At 38.6% G+C, this 24,256-nt stretch overlaps 1 protein-coding gene across 1 annotated transcript; it reads right to left on the minus strand.

Annotated features, from left to right (window-relative positions):
- Positions 1 to 191: 191 nt before the first annotated feature.
- PPID (peptidylprolyl isomerase D) lies at positions 192 to 15,575 on the minus strand. The gene is made up of 10 exons (XM_001145793.7): positions 13,984 to 15,575; positions 12,116 to 12,256; positions 10,265 to 10,371; positions 8,097 to 8,285; positions 6,648 to 6,770; positions 6,382 to 6,488; positions 4,184 to 4,325; positions 1,817 to 1,903; positions 1,683 to 1,725; positions 192 to 883 (listed from the first exon to the last, which is right to left on the minus strand). Exons 1-10 carry the CDS (start codon positions 14,066 to 14,068, stop codon positions 795 to 797), a joined length of 1,113 nt encoding a protein of 370 aa, XP_001145793.1. The 5' UTR covers positions 14,069 to 15,575; the 3' UTR covers positions 192 to 794.
- Between the last annotated feature and the right edge of the window lie 8,681 nt (positions 15,576 to 24,256).

Here is a 24,256-nt window from a genome sequence, read left to right on the forward strand (position 1 = left end):
GGTGTGACATTACATGGTCTACAAAGCCTAAAAACTTTATGATCTGGCCCTTGCAGAAAAAGTATGCCCATCCCTGAACAAGTTTGTGTGTGTGTGTGTTTGTGTGTGTGTGTGTGTGTGTGTATTATCTATAAGTATGAAAACCTAGCATCATCCACCATGGATACATCAAAGAATTGAAGGAAACAATATACAAACTTAAGCTCTCATCTCTTTATTCAATAAGATGTGTCTTTACAAGTTTAAAAAGACTGGACACCATTATTCTTTATGAATAATGCACATAACCATTTTAAAAAACATTTTACTTGGCCGGGCACGGTGGTTCACACCTGTAATCCCAGCACTTTGGGAAGCCAAGGCGGGGCAGATCACGAGGTCAGGAGTTCAAGACCAACGTGACATGACCAATATGGTGAAACCCCATCTCTACTAAAAATACAAAAATTAGCTGGGCATGGTGGCACGTGCCTGTAATCCCAGCTACTTGGGAAGCTGAGGCAGGAGAATTGCTTGAACCCGGGAGGCAGAGGATGCAGTGAGCCAAGAGTGCACCACCGCACTCCAGCCTGGGTGACAGAGCAAGACTCCATCTCAAAGAAACAAACAAAACCACTTTACTTACTGTATTGTGACATGTTTATTAAGCATGAACCCCTATCAGTACTCCTAAACTGTAAAACAGTAAGGAACTAAGGTGTCAAACACATTAGGGATCATATTCATAGACAAAAACCTTTACATTTTCTTATTGCATTTATACAATCAACACAATAAGCAAAACTGAATCCTTTCTAAGCAAACATTTTTGCATATACTGCCTTCTCTTTATCTTTCTGTGCCTTTATCTTTTGTTTGACTTTCAGCAATTCTGCCTGGATAGCTGTAAAATAAATATGCAATGTGAGTTATTTCTCAAAATATCCAAAAAATTATGGTGACTAACAAACTATTTTAATGTTAACTACCCCTTGAAAAAACTTCTCTATAAAGTAACTAAGCCCTAGTAACAGAAAATCTGAGCAATCACACAAACACAGAAATGAAACGTAATTTTAGAGGACTGTCAACTGAGAGAACTCAAGCACATCAAGATTTGCCTTCTCCCTCTACATTAGAGAACAGTAATTGCTTCCCTTGTTTCATTTTAGTAATAAGAGACCAAAGACATTTTGTAATACCCAGATCTAGTGTCACTATTCATAGTTGGTTTATTTGAAAAACAAGCTTATTTTTGTCAATTTCCTAAAACATATAACCAGTACTTCAATACTAAGGTTATAGCCACATTCAACTTGAATGGTCCCAAATGTTAAATTTACCATGAATACTGTGTCTTACAATGCTGAGCTCTCGACTAGACTAACCAGAATAGGAACACAGTCTCAAAGGATACCATAAGACAAACAGTATTTAGACATATAAAAAACTACAGAGATGATAACTTGAAGAATAAATAACGTGAAAAACTATATTCTTGAATGGGAGTAGAATGTAAGCTCTTTGAGGGCAGGGACTTTGACTGTCTTGTTCATTGCTATATGATAATGCCTGGCCCAACAGCAGGCATTCTGTAGTATCTGTTGAACAAACATCTAAAATCTGGCAAAGTGAACAATGGTTCCTGAGGATAAGTATTTAAATAACAAAATTAACTTTCACTACAAAAGCTGCCAACTTACCTTTATCTTCTGGTGCTATCTCCTGAGCTTTCTTAAGATCAGCCTTTAATTGGAAAAAAACATTTAAGTTAGGTGTATGATTTATAAAGGTAGTTGTCTATTTTAAAAAATTAAACATTTGGAACAAAATTTACCAATGCTTGATCATATTCTTTTAATCCTTGCCATCCTTGAGCTCTGCGGTACAATGCTTTGGTATTTGATGGGTCTACTTCAAGAGCCTACAAAAAAGTATAAAGCTAGTATTTATATCAAAGTCTTAAGTATTAGGCTTATATGCCAGATTTCAATTCATTGCCTATCAACTCCAAACCCATCCTTCACTGCTCTGTGAAAATGGAGCTGAAACATGCAAATAGCTCTCCTCTGCCAGTGGGCACTAAGTTTTGTCAGCAGAGGGCACTGAATGGACATGGAGGAGAAAGACATTTCTCTAGTTTCCAATATGCTCCCCACTGTGGTTTCAATCTCCCGAATGGGCCTGAACTAACAACTTTTAAGATAAAATCATTTTGAAGAAAAATTTGTATACACTTTTTACTTGAGTTATAAGTTTTTTAAGGAACATTAATAACTTAATAACTCTTAAGTTATAAACTCTTAAGTTTTTGTTTTTTGGTTTTTTAAGACAAGGTCTCACTCTGTGGCCCAGGCTGGAGTGCAGTGGCCTGATCACAGCTCACTGCTGCCTCAACCTCCCAGGCTCAAGTGCTCCTCCCACCTCAGCCTCCGAGTAGCTGGGACTACAGGTATGTGCCACCACACCAGACTAATTTTTTTTTTTTTTTTTGAGACAGAGTTTCACCATGTTGCTCAGGCTGGTTTCAAACTCCTGGAATTAAGCGATCCGCCCACCGTGGCCTCCCTAAGTGCTGGAATTACAGGCATGAACCACCATACCCAACCTAGGTTTTTTCCTACAACAGGTCTTTTAACCTAAGAGACTTTATGCATCAGGTCTCTCCCCTAGAACAAACATTTTAAAATTATCTTTTGTTTATGTAACATCTTTTAATGGCCAATACTCAGATTTTACCTGCCTCACAGGTCAAAAAGAGATCGAGGCTGGGCAGAGAGGCTCTTAACTATAATACCAGCACTTTGTGAGGCCAAGGCGGGTGGACAGCTTGAGCCCAGGAGTTAAGAGACCAGCCTGGGCAACATGGCGAAAACCCATCTCTACAAAAAATTTAAAAATCAGCGGGGTATGGTGGCGAGGGCCTGTAGTCCCAGCTACTTAGGAGGCTGAGGTAGGAGGATCACCCGAGCCCAGGAGGTTGAGGCTGCAGTGAGCTTTGATTGCATCACTGCACTCCAGCATGGGTGACAGAGAAAAAAAAAAACCCAGAGTGAAGACCCATCTTTTCTTTTGATAAGTTTTTTCCTCTGTTGTATGATCCCTTCTAAATATATTCCTATCCCTTATTCCATCTACCCTACAAAATTAGGATCTCATTTTAGTTCTACTTGCTCTGAGCATAGCTAGTCTAGGTGCATGGCTTAATATGTAAAATTCTTAAAATGTTTCATTTGGAAAACTTTTCAAACTATACAACAGGGAAGAGAGTCATAATTGCTCTATTTGAGGAAGGTAAAACTGCCACCTTTCTAGCTTTATCAGTTAGCATACCTGGATGGCCCTCCTAAAGATAAATGACCTGTTCCAATAGAACCCATTCTCCATACACAAGTCCTGATGAACCTAAATTGAAACTGACCCCCTCCTATCCTGAATCACTTATTAAGCTTCTTGAGGGTATGAATCTTTTAATTAAAATAACTCGTCTCTGTTAGGTGCTTAAAATGTGCCAGGCACTACACTAAATGCCTTACATTGTGTTATATAACTCTCTATAACTACTTCACGGTGGCTCACACCTGTAATCCCAGCACTTTGGGAGGCCAAGGCGGGTGGATCACCTGAGATCAGGAGTTTGAGACCAGCCTGGCCAACATGGTGAAACCCTGTCTCTACTAAAAATACAAAAATTATCTGGCCATGGTGGCGCATGCCTGTAATCCCAGCTACTTGGGAGGATGAGGCAGGAGAATCACTTGAACCCGGGAGGCAGAGGTTGCAGTAAGCCGAGACTGTGCCACTGCCCTCCAGCCTGGGCAACAGAGTAAGACTCCGTCTCAAAAAAAAAAGAAGAAGAAAAAAGCCATGCCTGACTGACTCCATAACCCACATTCTTAGTCATTTCTGACTTTGTCTTCTAATGCCTAACACATAATAGGTGCTCTTAAGTGAATACATGAGCTGATATATGTGCTTTGAGAAAAAAAGGCAAGGATCTTCATGGCTGTTAAGTGACACAGAGTTATAAGCAAAATGAATGTAGAGAAAGAACTGAGGGTCCAAAATATTTAGAAACAAAATGTTTTCTTAAGCCTCATTAGGTCCTATGCGATAAGATATATTAATGTATATAAAAGTTGCTACTATTCAAACTAAGTCTTAATCCAACTTATTCAAAAAGTTCAAAATCAAACAGACTTACCTCTAAACAACTGTCAATTGCTCCCTGCCAATTTGACATCTTCAGTTTACAAGCACCAATATTCAGTACACAGCTTAAAGCTATAGGTTGCAGCTTGGCTCTATCTGCTGTCTCAATAACAGCCTTTGAACTGTCCACGTATCTGCAGAATGCATTAATAAAAGCAGTATGAAAGACCACATAAACAGGAATTACTCTTCTGTATGTCCAGAAGTGTTATGTCATTTCTGATATAAAAAGCTCTAAAAATGCTATTAATAATCTTAATGATCACACTTTTTAAAATTTTTAAGAAGGCTTAAAAAAAATTGTTTTTGTTCCCCGAAGTGTTCAAAGAGGCCAATTTAAGAGCAATTCCCAAATCTAATTATGCACTAGTAACACTTTTCTATTTTTAAAACTCAGGTCCCCACTATGTACTTTCCAACATAATTATGTTTGGAACCAGGATTCTCATAATAGGAGAAGGGAATTCAGTAGAGGAAAGATGAAGGAGAACTCTATTGCGTTGATTTTGCATTGTCCCTGAAAAGGGCCCCAAAACTGAGCACACCTGGCCCCCAGAATTTGGTTTCTAAAGTTTTCTTTCTCTAAAAGAAATCAGAGGTCCTTGGAGAAACTGCCATATCAGATCTGAAAGTAAGGTAAGATGAGCTTAGAACATCTTGTGCAAAAAAGCAAGCAAGTGCTCACAGACTAATAGGAACATGCCAAAGGAAAGGGGCCTTCCACTGAACAAATTTGGAACCCTTTGGGCATGAAAAAGAATGACAATAATAGCATACTAACAAACGGAATTGAAAACTACCCATAAGATATCCTCTAGTCCCTGCTACTTGGGAAGGTGAGGAGGGAGGATTGCTTGGGCCCAAAAGTTCCAGACCAGCCTGGGCAATATAAAGGAGGCCTTGTTTCTATAAAAGGAAAAAAAAAGAAAAGAAAAATATCCACAGGTCTATAGTGATACTTAAAAAATATGCGGGAGGCTGTTGCAAACAGAAGAATGCTAGTTAATAACTGTACGATGATAAACTTAGAAGTTCAGTATAACAGATTCAGGCATGGATTTTTCAATGATGCTAAGATCCACTGTGTGAAAGGTTGTTGGGGACTAGAAATTCATAGAATTTCACGATACCACCTCGGACTAACAAATGCTTCTGGCTGACACTACTTTAACCATGTGTGTGAACTCAAACAGGCCAAAGCGAAATGTGTCTTCAGGATGTGATATCATAGGTAATACAAAACAACACCTAAGTCTTCTTGCCAAAATATTTCACCTCAAACTAATCTTAAGGAAACAAACACATACAGATGGAAGTCTATAAAAACAACTGACTTGGACTCCACAAAAATGCAAATGAATAAAAAACCAGGGGAGGTAGGAAACGTAAGAGATACTACCACTAAATATAACACATAATCTTAGTTTGGACCCTTGATTTTTCTAAGAAATTGAAACAACTGGGGAAGTTGGAATATGGATTACTTTTTTTTTTTTTTTTTTGGAGACAGAATCTCACTCTGTCGCCCAGGCTGGAGTGCAGTGGTATAATCTCGGCTTGCTGCAACCTCCACCTCCTGGGTTCAAGTAATTCTTGTGCCTCAGCCTCCCAAGTAGCTGGGATTACAGGCGTGCGCCACGAGCCCAGCTAATTTTTGTATTTTTAGTAGAGATGGGGTTTCACCATATTGGCCAGGCTGGTCTTGAACTCCTGACCTCAGGTGATCCGCCCAGCTTGGCCTCCCAAAGTGCTGGGATTATAGGCATGAGCCACTATGCCCAGCCTAAATATGGATTGATATTATCTATCAATATTACTTTGGGGTGTTTTAGTGGTATTGAACTTATGCAGAATGTCTTTGTTTCTTAGGAAATACGTGCTGAAATACTTAGGGTAAAGTATCACAGTATCAACAACTTCCTATCAAAATAGTTCTGTAAAAACGTAAACAGCAAAAGTTAAAAATTGGTGAATGTAAGTAAAACATATGAGTAATTATGTATTATTCGTTCAACTTCTGTCTTTTGAAATTTCTTAAAACAAGCTGAGGGAAAAAAAAGGAAATGCAACTATTTCAACACACCTGGTTATTCCACAAGTAATTTGCAAAAATATAATGAGCAATTCTTAATTTTAGTTTATAATTCAATTTATAATTGCTTAAAAATAATTTGTTAGAAATAATATTACCTTAAAACTTTTGCATATTTTTTAATAGCCATCTCCCAGTTCTGGGATTTGAAAAAAGTATTTCCAATGTTTTTTAAGTCTTCTGTTATTAATAAAATTTTATCTACCTGTATAAAAAAAATACAAATATGTTGGATTTTAGTAAGTAATGTGGTTTAATGCTAGATTCTATCATATGAGAGACTGAAACAAAAGCTCAAACTTTTAGTACTAAATATTTTCACTTACTAAATTAATTAAAGTTTGACTAATCTGAAGGTACTCACATCTTTTAAATCTATATCCGCATCCTCAGGGAAATCTGGATGACTGTCGCCAGAGCCATCTTTTGGGAATATTCCCCCGTCATCTCCTTCCTTCAATTCTCCACATTCTGCAATAACGCACAACTGTAAAAATAACCCTAAATTGTAGAAGTGCACTATCGTAATAATGAGAGATAAAAGCTATACAGCTGAAGTCATGTGCAACACTGTCCAATTCACAGATTTATGTGAGAAGGCTCATTTATGTACTATAATGCTGTTTTTATACATTCCAACTAATACGACAATGTTAGTATTTACATAAGCATTTTATTGCTATTCAGGAGCTCAATAAACACAGAATAAGTTGGCAATTTTATCATTGTCTATGTAAGTGGCGTTAGGTGGGGCATGAGCTTCCGGTTTACTACTATTCTTGTCATACATTGAGTGACAGCCTACCTCCTACAAGTAACTGAGCTTCCAACTCCCACTCACAACCCTGTCACTCAGGCTGGGTAGTATTACGGTCGTTTAGGGGTTTTTCTTTTTTTCTTTTTTTTTTTAAATACAGACAGCATCTCACTATGTTGCCAAAGCTGGTTTCCAACTCCTGGTCTCAAGTGATCCTCCCACCTCAGCCTCCCAAAGTGCTGGGATTACAAGCATGAGCTATCATGCCCAGCCAATATTAAGGTCATTTTGATTCACAGACATTAAGTACACAAGGGTCTTCAGAGATAATCCAGTCTAAACCCATAAGTAATTTAGACAGGAGAAAACACGCGTGGAAAAGTTAAGTAACAAAGTCAAGGCCAAGCCTCTAGTTAATGCTACAATCCAGACAAGATTTTAGGCTTATTATCCTCATTCTACTATGTACTACTATACATACCAACTGAACAGTTTTGCAGGTATAGGAAGACTTAACGTAAACTAGCAAAGATCACCAAATGAAAGTTGAAATAATAAAAATCTTTAAAACTACCCTAATTGTCTTTCCCATTGTAGAAAAGTTAAAAAAAAAAAAAAAAAAAAGTGGCAGATCCTGGCTCCTATACCCAAAATTATTATAACATTTTTCCAGCTAATAATCACCTGATCCTTTTACTTATATTTCAAGATAGCAACTAACAGGCTGGGTGCAGTGGCTCATGCCTGTAATCCCAGCACTTTGGGAGGCCGAGGTGGGCGGATCACAAGGTCAGGAGTTTGAGACCAGCCTGGCCAACATGGTGAAACCCCGTCTCTATTAAAAATACAGAAAAAATTAGCCGGGTGTTGTAGCGCGCACCTGTAATCCCTGCTACTCAGGAGGCTGAGGCAGGAGAATAGCTTGAACCCGGGAGACAGAGGCTGCAGTGAGCCGAGACCGCACCACTGCACTCCAGCCTGGAACAGATCGAGACTCCGTCTCAAAAAGACAGCAACTAAGATAATAAGCGTATTTCACTGTAACTTTTTACTTACTTTAGCAGGTTTTTCACCTTTCACTTCCACATTTTCCAATATCCTTGCCACTCCTATTCCTTTAATTACTTGGCCAAACACCACATGTTTCCCATCCAAATGAGGAGTTGGAACTGTTGTGATAAAAAACTGAGAACCGTTTGTGTTGCGGCCTGCATTTGCCATGCTCAGTAAACCCTCCCGATCATGCTGTAGAAATAAAAATTCAAAGAAAACCAAGGTTAGATGTGTTCTTTTCTGAATTGTGTGTTAGTCTGAACTGTTCTTTTACTGAACATAAAACTGGGGTGCACTATACTACCATTTAGATCAAACTACTTTTTTTTACTTTTCACTTATAAAATTTTTAAATTACTTTTTATTTTTTTATAAACTGCAACCTTTAATTCACAAAACATGGGGCACTTAATCACTTTAAACTTTAAAAAACCTTATCAAAGTAAATAGGTAACAGAAACAATAGTCGGGGGGAGGGTTATTTCTAAATTGGCCATGAGAAAATACTTACACTTCACCTTTAAAATGAAGATACAGCATTATGAAACTCTTGTAATATATTTTGCCCTTTTTATGATGAAAGCTCTTTTTTTCTGGGAAGACCTAAACGGTCTTCCAAATTCATAAATATGCCTACAGTTTAAGTCTTCCTTTACAAAACATCAATAAACTGGAACAATAATGGGATACTGAATTTACCCAAGACATTCAGTTTGGTACTTTCCTATCTCAAAAGAATCCAGATCATACAGGATTTGGATTAGGTTTTCATCCCAGATGAATCACCTCTTCGGAGAGTGCTCAAAAGAAACTGCTGCGTACATCTTGAAATCAAAATTCTACCTTGGCATAATCCTGTCAAAGGATCTATGAAACCCAATTTCTTAACCTTTTCACTTTATCTCCTAGGCTTTCTAAATGTATTCCTTGTTGGCGCATGCACCGTAACTCTCATGTTATATAATGTTTCATGACACCCCCCCACCCCACCAAAATGCCTTTTACTCCCCTCAGTCTAAATCAAATTCAGATTTTAAGGCCACCAAGTTTATAGAAAGCAAGAACCATGTGTCTTGTCTATAGGCCCCTTTTCTCTATATCAATGTGATCATCACATCACCTTTAGTTTTCATCCTTCTGGTAGCTTCCTTTGGTACAACAGTAACTAGAACTTTATTTCCTCAACGTCTCTTGCCTTTGTCTTTCCTCACCGATGTCCCTTTTTAAATTCTGCATCAATACTACAGTTCCTGCCTAACCAAATCTCAGACATGTTGCCGCCTTGCAAGACCCAGTCTGCACAGCCCAAGTAGCCATTCCTCCTCAATGACTTCCATAATAATTCAGACTGCATAAATCACATCTTTCTCCTGCAGTATACGGACAGTATTAGCAAAGTTATACAAGCAAGGATATTCAATCAATTTAGCATTTATTTATATACTATTATTCTCCAGTAGTCCCAGGTATCTTAATCTTGTCTCTGAGGTAGGATTATAAATTCCTTGTCATCAAGGCCTTTCATTTTTATAAACCCTTTGGTGCCAGTGATAGTGGCTCAATAAACACTGGCTGGAAGACTGATGACATTTTTTCAAATTATCCTAATACCCTTGCTCATATTCCTTATTTCCAAAAATATCACTTTACTTTTGTACTTACATGTCCATTCTTATAACTTGAATGATGCAATATACCCCAATTACATCTTGGGACAACGAAGACAAGAAGGCACAGGCACCACTAACGTCCTTTAGGAGCTTGGACATTTAACTATATCTGCTAGTGTGCAAATCCCCTGATATCCTGGATATTAGTGATGGTTTTGTTGCTCTTCAAATTCAAGGATAAGGATGCACAAGTTACCATCCTTCCAACAATGGAAACATTTTTCCTGGAAACAATTTTGCCAGATGCTGGTCGCATTTAAAAACTCACTGGCTTAACTGAAGCATATAAAAACTGGATCACAATGAAATAATGCTGAATTAATCATTACTGAATGAAAACTTTTCCATATTAAAGAACCATTATTTACAAAAGTGATTCCTATTACAAGAAATGGAGAATCTAAGCACACTTGAAACATTTTTTGGTGTCTTAATCCAACAAGTATTCCAGATATATAACAATCTTTTTATCAGCAATAACATGCATTTTCTCTACTTTACCTTGTAATGGAAATTTTCATCTTCAAATTTTTCACCATAAATACTTTCTCCACCTGTCCCATTCTGATTTGAGAAGTCTCCACCCTGAATCATAAATTTCTTAATAACTACAAAAAAGGAAAATGGCTATTAGTGACTGAGACATGGATGCCTTTAGCAATGCTTACTAATGGATATGTACGTAAGACAACTTTGTAGTGCATGACTCTAGTCATGTCACTCTCCTGTTTGTCCCTCCCCACCCGTCTCCGCAACTCCAAACGCTTCAGGCTTTTCACCATCTGAATCCAACCTATTTTCACTGCCTGATCCCTGCTAACATTCAGAAAATCGGTTCAAATGATACCTCCCCTATAAAACTGTCACTGAAATCCCAAAGCTGTTATGTCCTAATTTTTCTCCCACAGTATCTTAACTCTGCCTACATAACATATGGCATTATGATCTGCCCCTTCCAGCAAACAATGATCTCCTTAAGTACACCAACTGTATTGTTTTACATCCTTATAACTATGTGCATGTACACATAGTACATATTAGTTACTCAATAATGTCTGCTGAATAAAGACCAATGATTCCCAGTAGATTTGTTCTACCCTAATGGAAAATTTTCAGCAAATATATCACTTTGTGTCAAAGGTTACCAAGATTGCTTTCATGTTCAGAGAACCCTAGAGCTCACACAAATCAGTATGTGGTTGGATCACAGTGGTAAGGATACACAGCGAGATGACGAGGGGAAAGACACAGGCAGAGTCTGGAAAAATCCACGTGCAGGCTTCCTTATGCTTTCTCCGTCACATGAAGTGCCACAGAACACACACTTCCCCCAGCAACAAAAATGCAGCAACATGTACACAGTTATTTCTGCCCAGGAGAGCCAATTAGAGACTCAGCACCCAAGGTATTTATTGGGCACACTCTACCTAGCATGTACCAAAATTCCAGACTCCCCAAAAGAAAGCACACATTCATGTTTGTACAAATAGACTAGGCATAGTAAATCATCATTACTATTTAGGAAATGGTACAAGTGTCAAGTTCCCAGACTCCAAACAAGTGCTACTCTTGCAGGCAGACCTTTCTAAAGATAGCAGTCTCACACTTGCTATGTTAAATATTTTCTGCATATAGTTTATTAGCATATTTCAAGTTTTTATTAAACATGAAAGTAAACATTTTAAATATTTTTTTAAAAGTTAATTTTTTCTTAATAAATCGTTTAAAAAAATGTTGCTCTTGTGATTATTGCTTATTTGCCTATTTATTAAACAAATACTTACTGAGTTCCTACTCAGTAACTGTATTAGATGCCAAAAACAAAATGGTGAAAACATACAGTTCTTGAACTCATAGAGCCTGCAGTCTATTGGGAGAACCATTATCACTAAACAAAAGTATGATTCATTATAAAGTGTGATAAGCAGTATGAAATGGCATATTTTGACCACACTATCACCCGTGTGCCCAAAACACTGAATCTTCAAATCTGCTGCCTTCCCAAGCACTCATGCCCAAAAATTATGCATAACTTTTTTGTCACCAGGCAATGAAGCTACCTAAGGTTGGTTGACTATGGCCTTCCTTTCTCAATCAAATCTTCTTAGAGTGAAGGAGAATGAGAGGATGGGTAAAGCTAGGGGAGTCCATTTCTCTATAGATAAACCTTAGTACCATAAGTAATTCCACCTCGCACAGCCTAACCTTTACGAAACTGAGTTACTGCCTCAGACATGGACGCTAATAGTACTTTTTAAGCTTCACTTCCTACTTAGTGTTTTCTTCCCCAACTCCTAAAGAACAGGACTTGTCTGTATGAAGAATAACAAGATTAAGAAAATTTACACATACTTCGATGAAAAGGGCATCCTTTGAAATGGAGAGGTTTCCCAGTCGTGTGTCCAATGCCTTTTTCTCCTGTACACAGTGCACGAAAATTTTCCGCAGTTTTGGGTACGATATCTGCAAACAATTCTAAGACAATTCGACCAACTAAAAGAAAAGAAAATCTTGTCAGTATGCAAAACAACCGAATAGACAAATGATAAAAAGAAGGTTGGTATAATTATGGTAGCAGATCAATCATGAATTACCAAGTTCCCCTTTATTGTAATTTTTCTTTTTTGCAATTTCAAGAACACAACACATTGCTACTAACTATAGTCATTATGTTATACAATAGATCTCTTAAATTTATTCCCCCTTTCTAACTGAAATTAGGTCTCTCGTGATCAACATCTACCCAACCCCTGAAATCCACCATTCCATCCTCTACTTCAAGGTCAACTTTTTAGAAACTACATGTAAGTGAGATCATGCCTTGTCTTCCTGTGCCCAGCTTATTTCATGTAACATAATGTCCTCCATATTAATTCATGTTGTCAGAAGTGACAAGATTTCATTATTTTTTATGGGTGAATAGTACTCCACTGTGCACATACACCACATTTTAAAAAAAAAATCCATCTGTGGATGGAAACCTAGTTTGATTCCATTATCTTGGCTATCATGAATAATGCTGCAATGAACATGGGAGTGCAGATACCTCTTTGACATACAAACTTCATTTCCTTTGAATATACTCACTAGAATTAGTGAATCTTATTTTATTCTAATATTCAAATTTAGTCTACCTACTATCATGTATGTATATAAACAAATTTGAAACATCACACTAAGGATCATAACCAATTACAGTAGCCAAAAGATTAGCACCATGCAAGAGATATCATTAAATACAAATAGTTTTAAATCCTGAGTAATTCTTCAAGAGGTACTGAGAATTTCCAATCACCAAGCAACCAACAGGAGAAAATTAAACAGTCTTTGGGTGGGCGGACTTGCCACGTGTTACGTATACCTGCAGCCTTTGTGCTCTGAGCAAACTGCCTCATGCAACCTCTGAAGCAAAAGCTGTAAAAATTCCTCCTCTAGATAGCAGCTAAGACAGGTGAGATTAAACCTAGCCCTAGCTAGTTGCAACAAACCGAATGTACGTGTAAACGTGTGTGTGTCCTGTACATGCATTCAAACACATTGCCTGGCCAGCAATTCCAACGTGTTCCAGAACAAGGCCAATCCAGTTACAAAGCAACACGCTCCCTAATTCACCAGGCCTTAGGAACTTCTGAGCGGCTATGTAACCTAGGCAACACCATCACTACGTTGAGCGCATTTTCCCAATGGCAAATTAAGAGAAAATGTTTGCTCATCTGAACGGACCTCTAAATTAAGAATCAGTAATAAGGCAAAAGCAATGAGCAAACAAGTCCCTTTAACGTATAAATAACACAGCACGTGCTGATATATTATCTCATGTGGCAAATATAGTTTCCTGGGGCCCAGCAGACGCATATCCCAGGATATGCTTTCTGAACTGTCCCATTGCAAACATAAAATAATCTTATTTCATGCTAACTTGGTAGTGCAAAGGTGGCGTGGAAGTGCCACCAAATCAGGAGGCAAACCTAAAGGACGCCACAATTCCCGAACTAGAAATTTCCAGAAACTTCCGCACCACCGATGGCACTGATATAAGGGCGCTGGATCGATCTAGCCCTAGATCTCCGGGCTTGCTCCGGCGAACCAGCCTAGGCAGCCATCCCCTCCGCGAAACTGAGCAGCCACCGGCCGGAGCCGCATTCCGCCCTTGGAATCCCCCAAATCCCGGGAACCCCCGCCTCCTCGGGGCTTTTCCGCGAGCGTCAGACTCCGCTCACCTCGCTCCCCTCCGATGTCCACGTCAAAGAAGACTCGAGGGTTACTGGGGTTGGAGGGCTTGGCCTGGGGGGACGGGTGCGACATCTCGACTTGCAGACGTGTTTAGGACGGAAGATCAGAGTACCTCGTGGCCGCCCCGGCCGCTCAAACTCCAGAGTCCGTCTCCGCTGGAGACCGGCAGCGACGCTGACCGGCCACTTCCGACGCGAGAACCGGAAGCCATGGCCTGACTTCCGGCACCGCCCCGCTCCCCCGCGCGGTGTTTCAAAGAGCCTGAGCGACTCCGTGCAGCGAACCGCGTGCCCTCCGCCACCTGTTCCTGGCTTCTCATTTAATGAAGTTACGATCCCAGTTCTCATTATTCTTCTCGCTTGTGTTTCGTTGTCTTTCCTACCCTCGTGGCGTAGAGAGCTTTGGAGTCAACCCCATGCCAGCGTCAGCTCTGCCACCAACTTGAGTGTGACTTCTCAGAAACTCAGTTTGCTCCTCTGGAAAAAGAATAAAAACGCTGACCTCGGAAGGTCGTTTTGAGGATTAAAGACATGAATCAGTACAATGCCTGGCATAAACTGGTGGTACCCAACCAATAGGAGCCTTATTATTGCCATGTCGTTACAATTTGATCTTCACATTACAATGTAAGTGGTTAAGGGTTAGACTAAACGCTCCAAACAGCTAAAGCTGAGAGTCCAGAAGAGAGCACAGTTTTGATTCCTGATAAAACTGTATTTGGCGGGGCGCGGTGGCTCACGCCTGTAATCCCAGCACATTGGGAGGCCGAGGCGGGCGGATCATTTGAGGTCAGGAGTTCGAGACCAGCCTGACCAACATGATGAAACCCGTCTCTACTAAAAATAAAAAAAAAATCACCCGGGCGTGGTGGTGCTTGCCTGTAGTCCCAGCTACTCGGGAGGCTGAGGCAGGAGAATCGCTTGAACCCGGGAGGCGGCGGTTGCAGTGAACCGAGATCGCGCCACTGTACTCCAGACTGGGTGACAGAGCGAAACTGTCCCCCCCCAAAAAAAGAAAAACAAAAAAATACTGTATTACTATAGCCCACTTTTCCCTTATGGGGATCTGTGTAAAACATTTACTTTTTACACACACACACACACACACACAGATATATATGAGGAGAACATAGCCTTGCCTCTTAATAAAGCCTAATTTTGGAGAAGAGTGGCAATTCCCTGTGTAGATGCTTTGCCCTGTAGTTCTGTTGGAGCTCAGCAATTTGGATTCAGCCTGAGGCTTACTTTATCAATAAGGCAGGAGATATCCTTAGATGCTTCACATTTTTTTTTCTTATGAGAAAGTAAAAATATTGGAATCCAGCACTCAAATAATGTCTCAAAAGCCAGGAGCCTTGTGTCAACAGCAGCAGCCAGAGTGGCTTTTTGGAAGGAAAGACCAGTGCTAATTTTCCCCTATCAGAGCTGTCACCATCCCTCTAGATGAAGGCTCCTGCCCTACTTGCTACCTGGTCTTAGGATAAGTAAAAGTTAGAAGGGTTATGGTTAAAGAACAACTGATTCCTATTCTCAATTTGAATTTGCCTGTGATGTTATACACTGGACTAAGCACGAAAGTTGATGTTAAAAAATAAAAAAAAAAAAAAAGCAAAAGCTTCAAGTTCTGACTACACGTATACTAGGCATGTTACCAAAGAAAAGTCATTTGATTTCTCTGAACCCTTCTCATTTCCTTTTCGGTAAAGTGCCAAAGAACAGGGTATGAGAATGGAAAAAAGATAATGTGTAAGCACTTGCCTTGTAATCTCTAAAGCATTCTTATACACTCTTTTTTAAATTACTGAAAATTAGATGCTATGGTGCCTGAAGTTGTTTTAAAATAACCTGGAGTCAGGTAAGTGGGTTGGGTTGTGGATGAAACATAAGGGCCAGGCAGATGATTGGTGCATGGGAGTTTATTATACTACTCTTCTTTATTTTGCACATTTAAATTTTTTCATAATATTTTAAAAAGTAAAAGAGAAATTACATGCATTACTAGCTACTCGTAATAAAACCAATTTGTTGGCCGGGTGTGATGGCTCACGCCTGTAATCCCAGCACTTTGGGAGGCCAAGGTGGGTGGAAAGCTTGAGCCCAGGAGTTCAAGACCAGCCCAGACAACATGGTGAAACCTCATCTCTACAAAAAATATTTTCTAAACAATAAATAAATAAATAAAACCAATTTATAGAGTCGTTTTTAATTAAAATACCAACATACCTTTTGTGAAAAAATAAATAATAGGTGTCGGTGAAATTTTAGGACAAATCAGTAAGGATATTATATTGATTGAATTTTTCTGTGTAATCAAAAATTTGCCTTATTAACAAAATGCATACATACATAGGCATGTCCACATAGGTACTCAGCAAAAGTTGATTCAATTATATGACAAATATTTAGCTCTTACTGTATGCCAGCCTCCATTCTGAGTGCTGATGATACAATGATGAAAAAACATATTCCTTATCCTTTTTTTTTTTTTTTTTGAGACAGGGTCCTGTGCTATCACCCAGGCTGGAGTGCAGTGGTGCAATTACAGCTCACAGTAGCCTCAACCTCCTGGACCCAAGTGATCTTCCCACCTCAGCCTCTTGAGTAGCTGGGACTACAGGCACATGCCACCATGCCCAGGTAATTTTTTTTTTAAATTTTTAAGTGTAATTCAAAATGATTTCCTATCAGATTTCCTTGCTGATCCTTTCAAATTCCAGCACATTAAAGTTAATACAAAATGTTAATTTCTTATGTTCTCCAATTCCTGGTGTTTATTCATGGTATTTATTCATGGTGGTTCCCTGAAGATCCAGGACGGCTCAGAACAAAACTCCTGTGTCTCTTGATAAACAAGAGCATCAAAATCATTCATTAATCCAGTCTCATGTCTGGGCTGCAAACTGATAACTTATACTTTGTCTCATATATATCACAATAAGTTCACATTAACATTTTTATTCTGATCTACTAGCTTAAATTTAACATTTTAGTAGAGATGGGGTTTCGCCATGTTGCCCAGGCTGGTCTTGAACTCCTGGGTTCAAGCAATCTGCCCACCTTGGCCTCCAAGAGCATTGCAGGCATGAGCCACCACGCCTGGCCCCTTATCCTTAACTACACAAATTATACAGTCTTATGGGGGAGAAAGACTATTGAATAAACCTCTACAATGCAATATAATTAGTGTTTTAATAGGAAAAAGACAATCACATTCAGCACACAGCAGGGGCACTGAACACAGTAGCCTTTTCTAAGGTCAGAAATATGAGTAAGATCAGTCACAGGAGCATATGTGGCAAGGAAGACAGGTAAGGAGGGAACAGGTAAAGAGCATCTTCAAAGGAGGGGAACTATATATACTTATAAAGTGAAAATGGGCAACGAGAATGTTATTTCTCCATGAGAAGCCAGTTTTTCAGATAGTGCTGCTACTTCAGGTGGGTGTGGACCACTTGTGTATTAGTCCATTTTCACACTGCTATAAAGGAATACCTGAGACTGTGTAATTCATAAAGGAAAGAGGTTTAATTGACTCACAGTTCCACATGACTAAGGAGGCCTCAGGAAACTTACAATCATGGCAGAAGGTGAAGGGCAAGCACACTTGGACCTTCCCATGTGGTGGCACGAGATGGAAGAGTGAGGATCGAAGGGGAACAGCCCTTTATAAAACCATCAGATCTCATGAGAACTCACTCACTATCACAAGAATAGCATGGGAGAAACCACCTCCATGATCCGATCTCCCTAGACACATGGAGTCTTTCCCTAGACACATGGGGATTATGGGGATTACAGTTCAAGATGAGATTTGGGTTGGGACACGAAGCCTAACCATATCAACTGGTTTCAACGTTGAAATCAGAAGTCATGCTTTGGTTTGTATTTTTGTCCAGCTCCTTCAGATTGAGTTTTCAGAATGAGTAACGGTTTTATAACCTAGCCCATTTTATCCCTGAAATAGAAAGGAAAAAGAATACTAAGAGGAGCAAACTCAAAGATACCCCTAATATATCTTTCCATAGCACTTATAACTTTGTAATATACTGTTTACTTACTTATTTCTCATACTCATTAAAAATCAGCCCCTTGGGAATGATAGATAGTAAGAGGAGTTTAAAAAAACAAAATTTAGCTCCACAAGGACAAGAACCTTTGTTTTTTTCATTACTCTATCCCCAGCACTTCTAACAGTGCCTGACACATAGTAGGTGCTCAGTAAATATTTTTGAATGAATGAATTATACAAAATACTAATGGCTTTGAGAATTTTATAAAACAATGTTAACAAGAAATTTTATTTCCATGCCTTTAAGTGTAATTCAAAATGATTCTGTGTATCAGATTTTCATGCTGATCCTTCCAAATTCCAGCACATTAACATAAATATAAAATGTTAATTTCTTATGTTCTCCAATTCCTGGTGTTTATTCATGGTATTTATTCATGGTGGTTCCCTGAAGACCCAGGACGGCTCAGAACAAAACTTCTGTATCCCTTGATAAACTAGAGCATCAAAATCATTCACTAATCCAGTTTCATGTCTTGGCTGCAAACTGGTAACTTTGTCTCACATATATCACAATAAGTTCACATTAACATTTTTATTCTGATCTACTAGCTTAAATTTAACATTTTATTACAAGAATTGACACTCATATGCCATAGCCTCTCAACCATTATTATCATGATGAATATACTTAGGTAGGCATATCTTCTCTGCCATCAGAATTCTGGGGTTCACATTCAGTCTGTAACAGATCATAGTTTGTGCCTTTGGACGAGTTACTTAGCCTCTTTGTGCCTCACTTTCCTCACCTATAAATCAGAATAATAATATGTATCTCCTAAGGTTATTATGAAGATTAAATGAAAAAGATTAAATAAAAGTGTTTTAGTATCTGACACACAGTAAGTACTCAATAAGGGTAAGCAATTACTAACCATAAGTAGCTAATACTTCATTATAATAGATACATCAACATATTTCAAAATGGATGTTAAAACTGCAAAGGAGTTTTGAGGATTCCTTTGCATTCTTACAAGGAAAAAAAAGTCACTCTGCTTTACAGGTTTCTGGGTGTAAAAGATTAATTCAGATGTTACTCTCACTATGTCTAGGTTTTTCACAGTAAAGCAACAGCTTTATATAAACTGTCATATTCCTAGAACCAAACCAAATAAAAGAATTGTACCTTTCAAAACCACTCGGAACTGGATCTCCAGTGAAAAGATAAACCTTTTCCTAGAAAACACTTGTCCTACTGTCAGTCTGATTACATGGAACAGGACTTCTGAGTTCTGACATCTTGTCTGTGCTTAGCAAGGAAAAGAGCAGAAGAGGCAAAAGCATGCCCCGTTTCTTAGGGTTAACACAGTTTCATCCAGATGGAGTGGGGAGTTTTCCTGATAGCCTTGTTGTTATAATTTCTGTCTGTTGCTCATAAATGTGGTGGAATAATATTAATAGATTGCCTTCCTCCCCAATATTCTCTTTTCTCAATCTCATTGCCCATCACCCCAAGCAAGCAGCTAGGCATTCTGTGCTCTTTGCTTTTAAAGAAAGAAGTGACAGCAAAGAAAGCAGAGGGAACAAAGGGAATCTCTTCCTGACTTTGGTGTTGCAAAAGGCTTGGCTTTACAGAAACAGACAAGACTCTTGGCTATAGCAAAAGATTTGGACACAACATCTTTTATAAGGTCATGGCTTTCCATTCTCAGAAAAAAAAATCAAACAAAAAACCCACTTTCTGTGTTGGGAGATGACAAGATTGTGGATGGTGCACAGGGGAAAGTGAGAGAGGAGGCAATGGCAAGGCAGATTTCCACAGTCCCAGAGACAGGGAGTCTTACCATGGTCCCCGTCACATACCTGGGAAGCCACCAAACCTCCATAGATGGGTTTGTGAAATCCAGGAGCAGAGGGACGTGTTCCTTGATTCCTGAACTGTCCCAGGAAGGCAACAGGCCCCAGAAAGAGAACAAGATTCATGGTGTGATTAGGTAGATGGGAACTAGACAGGGTCACAGAGATTTTGTATGCCCTAACTTGAAGTGGAAACAAAACAATATCCCTGTACACCCATGTATGACATGGAAAAGAAAGGCAGCCTCCACATTTAAAGGGAACTTGCAGAAGGGAACTCTGAACTCATTAGAGGTTTGTAGAACTGATAACTGAGTTAGGATCATGAATTTCTCACTGGATGCCTGTGTAGGCAGATCACATTGAGAACCAGAGGCTCCAAACCCCCAAATTTCTGTTATATTAGGCTTTTTTGAATTTAGATCCAACCCCAAGGGAGAAAAAGGAGGAATACCAGAAATAGACACGGATTATGATATTACCAGCCCTTTAAAATAGGCAATTCAGAATTGAATTTCAGCGGAGTTATAGAAAAATAAAGTTGTATTTCATACAGATCTAACTTTATTCCTTTACATGGGCATAGGTTGTAGATCACTGAGGTCCTTACTAGGATCCTGGACAAATTTGAAGTAACATCCAACCTCTTTGTCAAAGATAAGAAATTAGGAAGGATAGCAGAGTTAGAAGAGGAAATTTCAGGATCCTGTCTGTAGAATCAGACTCTGAAACCAAAGATAGAACTCCAAAGAACAGTTTAGCATGTAACTCCTTAAAGAGGAGACGAAATGATTCTGCTCCTTCCTAGAGGAAGCACTGGTGTTGATGAGACAGTAACATGTGGGAGAGTTTCCTAACCAAGAATTTCTGCTCTGAACCACATAGAGAAAGTGATGCTTCCACTACAAGAGTCATAATTACAGATCAGAATGAGATAGCAACACTCAGGTTTTGCCTGCTAAATTTACGAGTATCTAAGGATAACTGTAGGTCTTCTGAGCCAGAACATTGAATAAATGAAAGACAGCAAATGCCACCAGGGGACAGCAGAGTCTCCACCACTGGCAGAAATCATTGCACAGACAGAAGTGGTGCAGTGGACTTAGTGCCTGAGGACTCCCAACGGGACAAGCTTCTTCATCTAGGGACTGGAAGTGACATGGCAAAAAAGGATATTGATTATTAGTTCACAATAGCACCAGGTAGACAGGGCTTATGTGCAATAAGGAGTAATAGTAAAATCTTTCTGAAGAGCAGTAAGATTATTTTCTTCTCTGCAGAGTAATAGGATTAATGTTTACTGTTTTCAGTTGAAAAAGTGTATTTACCCATATTTGATAGAACAAAACCAGTGATAGACTTGTTCAGTATTTCTTTTCTCTGAAGAAAAAAAAGTTACATGAACCTAAAAGAACTTTTAAAACAATGACTTCGTGACTATCATAAACAAAAATAGTAATAATTAGCACCTATTGATCATTACTATGTGCCACACTTGTGCCAGGTACTTTACATACTTTATCTTAGTTAGTCCTTAAAATAACTTTGGAATGTAGGTAACTTTATTATCCCATTTTACCTCTGTAATCCTTACAAGGCAAATAAGGGTTAGAGAGGTGAAAAAATGTTGCCCAGTATGATTCTAAAACCACTTCTACCATACACTAGAAAAATATAATCTAACAATCTTGATAGGTTTAAATATTTGTTTTAAAATACCATGATATATAAAGGGCCCCTGAGCTCCTTCTGACATTAATGCCGGAGTTGTTTTATCCCTATATAATTTGGTTTTGAGATATCATAATAAAATGGTTTAGGTTTTTATACCTTTTGTAAGATATTCTAAATTTATAGAATGTGAATAGAGGCAAATAATACATTTTTTTCACAGGAAATAAAAACAATAATAAAATTTCCACCAAATCTCTTTGCATGGAGTGAGAAAGGTTAGAGAATTAGTGCCAATCTTTTGGCATCTCCATGAACTTCCCTAATTCTGGGCAGAGATAGAAGCCAAAAGAAACAAATAGATGTGCAACTAACAGACGCTGGTGTCTCTGAAAAAGGGTTATGCTAAGTAGAAGAATTTATATAGAGAGGATCTGTTAGGGCTTATTGATTGACTCGACTTTTGTGACCTGTTGAGGATTTAAGATATTTTCCCAACAGCAACAGTAAACCAATGAAAAGGATTTTCAGCAGGGTTGACATGAAAAGATTTGCATGTTTAAAAGACTATTCTGGACCAAGCACCATGGCCCACACCCATAATCCCAGCACTTTGGGAGGCTGAGGCAGGGGGATCACCTCACCCAAAGTCAGGAGTTCAAGACCAGCCTGGCCAACATGGCAAAACCCCATCTCTACAAAAAATACAAAAATTAGTTGGGCGTGGTGGTGGGGGCCTGTAATCCCAGCTACTTGGGAGGCTGAGACAGGAGAATCACTTGAACCCAGGAGGCAGAGGCTGCAGTGAGCTGAGATCATGCCACTGCACTCCAGCCTGGGTAACAGAACAAGACTCTGTCTTAAAAAAAAAAAAAAAAAAAAAAAAAAAGACTATTCTGGTTCTAGCGTGGAGAACAAAATGGAGGGGAGCCATAATGGATTTAAAGAGGACACTGAGCAGGTTACTATTGGTGAGCGATGACTCCACTTGTACTAAAGTTGTGATAGTAAAGATGGATAAAAATGAATGGATGGGAAAGGTACAGGGGTGATCAACAGTAACAAGTTTTGGACTGGATGTGGGATATGACTGTGCAGAATGGAAAAAGGATGACACTTGGCTTCCTAAGATACACAATTGGATGGATGGTGAGGCTGTTTACTGAGATGAGGAACACTGGAAGAAAAAGATAGCGTTTGAGTGGAATATCATCACTTTGGTCTCAGACATGTTGAATTGAGGTACCTTTGAGACATCCAAATAGAGATACTGAGTAGTTAGTGGGACATATAAAGGGAAAGATCTAACACTCAGACATAAATTTAGGTATCATGGTATACAGATGATAATTTAGTGGGGAAAGGTGTAATAGTTGGACAAGGGGAGTAGAGGGTGAACAGAGAAAAGATCCTAGGACAGAGCCTTGAGAAACTGCACTTTTTAAAGGCCAGGAGGAGAGAAGAATGAGTCTGTAATGGAGGCAGAGAAGAAGAGTAGAAAGACAAGCCAGGAAGAAAATGTGGCATTATGACATTGATGGGAAAAAAGAGTGTTTCAAGGAGAGAGTGATAAACAAGTTGACTAGGAAATTAAGCAAAAAGAAGACTGATAGATATCCATTGAATGTAGTGACATGGAGGCAATTAATGAGCTTGCTGAGACTTTAAAAATGAATGGTATTATATCTCAAATAAAATAACCTGTGATTTTTCATTTTTTATATTCCTAGTCTTAACATTTATTCCTAGTACTCTTACTATTGTAATACCGTTAAAATGTATTGAAAATGATGAATACAATTTAAAAATCCTATAAACATAAAAATTTCTTCTTAATAATAGAGAGTTTTATTCCTTGAGATTCTGTTTCTTTGGCAGAATGATTTCTGGGAATTAAAGATACAAAAACAAAGATTACTCCATACCTACTGTGTGCCAGATGCTTTCACATATAGGTACCTTCTGTATCCTAATGCCATTATTAACCATCCTAGATACATATTGATTACTAACAGTTTGAATTTGGTAGCAGTTTGATTACTAACAGTTTGAATTTGATTGGTTTGAATGTCAAAGAAGATGGATTGGCACTTGGGAATTTTTTAGTCATCTTTCCAATATCATATCCCACCAAAGTTGGTATATCCCAAAGTGAACTCTCATCTATACCTTACACTCAAATTACCTTCTCCTGTTACCCTCTCTATTTTTTTTAAAGGTACCTTGGTCTAGAAACCCTTAAGATCTCACTCTACTTATGCACACAGTAGATCTCAGGAATGTTCACTGTCACCATCTGTCAATTCTTCTTGTATAATATCTCTCCAATTTATCTCCCTTCTGTTCAGGAAATTTCGTACATAAACAAAATAGTCTATTAATGGTTTTCCATCTCTATGGTTTCTCTACATTATAAGAGAAACATTAAATAATATAATGGGTACCATTCTTGATAAAACCAAAACAGAGAATTACTCCTCCCCAAGGTATTTTCTTGTATTAACCATCAAAAACAAACAAATGAATATATACTATTTTTGCAAATGGCCAAATAATGCTGTCTAGTTGTACAGATTTCTAGAATTCAAATTTGAAGGGTGAATAAGTTTAGTAAACCACAGGGCTTAATGGCTACCAGATTCCTTATGCAATTCTCCCTGACTTTTACCTGTATCAGCTGAGCCTTTTTGTTTTTTTTTTTTTTTTGAGACAGAGTCTTGCTCC

The sequence above is a fragment of the Pan troglodytes genome, chromosome 3, assembly GCF_028858775.2.
Source record: "Pan troglodytes isolate AG18354 chromosome 3, NHGRI_mPanTro3-v2.0_pri, whole genome shotgun sequence".
Lineage (NCBI taxonomy): Eukaryota > Metazoa > Chordata > Mammalia > Primates > Hominidae > Pan > Pan troglodytes.

Coding starts and splice junctions, on each gene's coding strand:
- PPID (XM_001145793.7), bottom strand. CDS start 14,068: ATGTCGCACCCGTCCCCCCAGGCCAAGCCCTCCAACCCCAGTAACCCT. Junction 12,257..13,983: donor GGACATCGGAGGGGAGCGAG/GTGAGCGGAGTC, acceptor CTTTTCTTTTAG/TTGGTCGAATTGTCTTAGAA. Junction 4,326..6,381: donor AAATATGCAAAAGTTTTAAG/GTAATATTATTT, acceptor TGCATTCTGCAG/ATACGTGGACAGTTCAAAGG.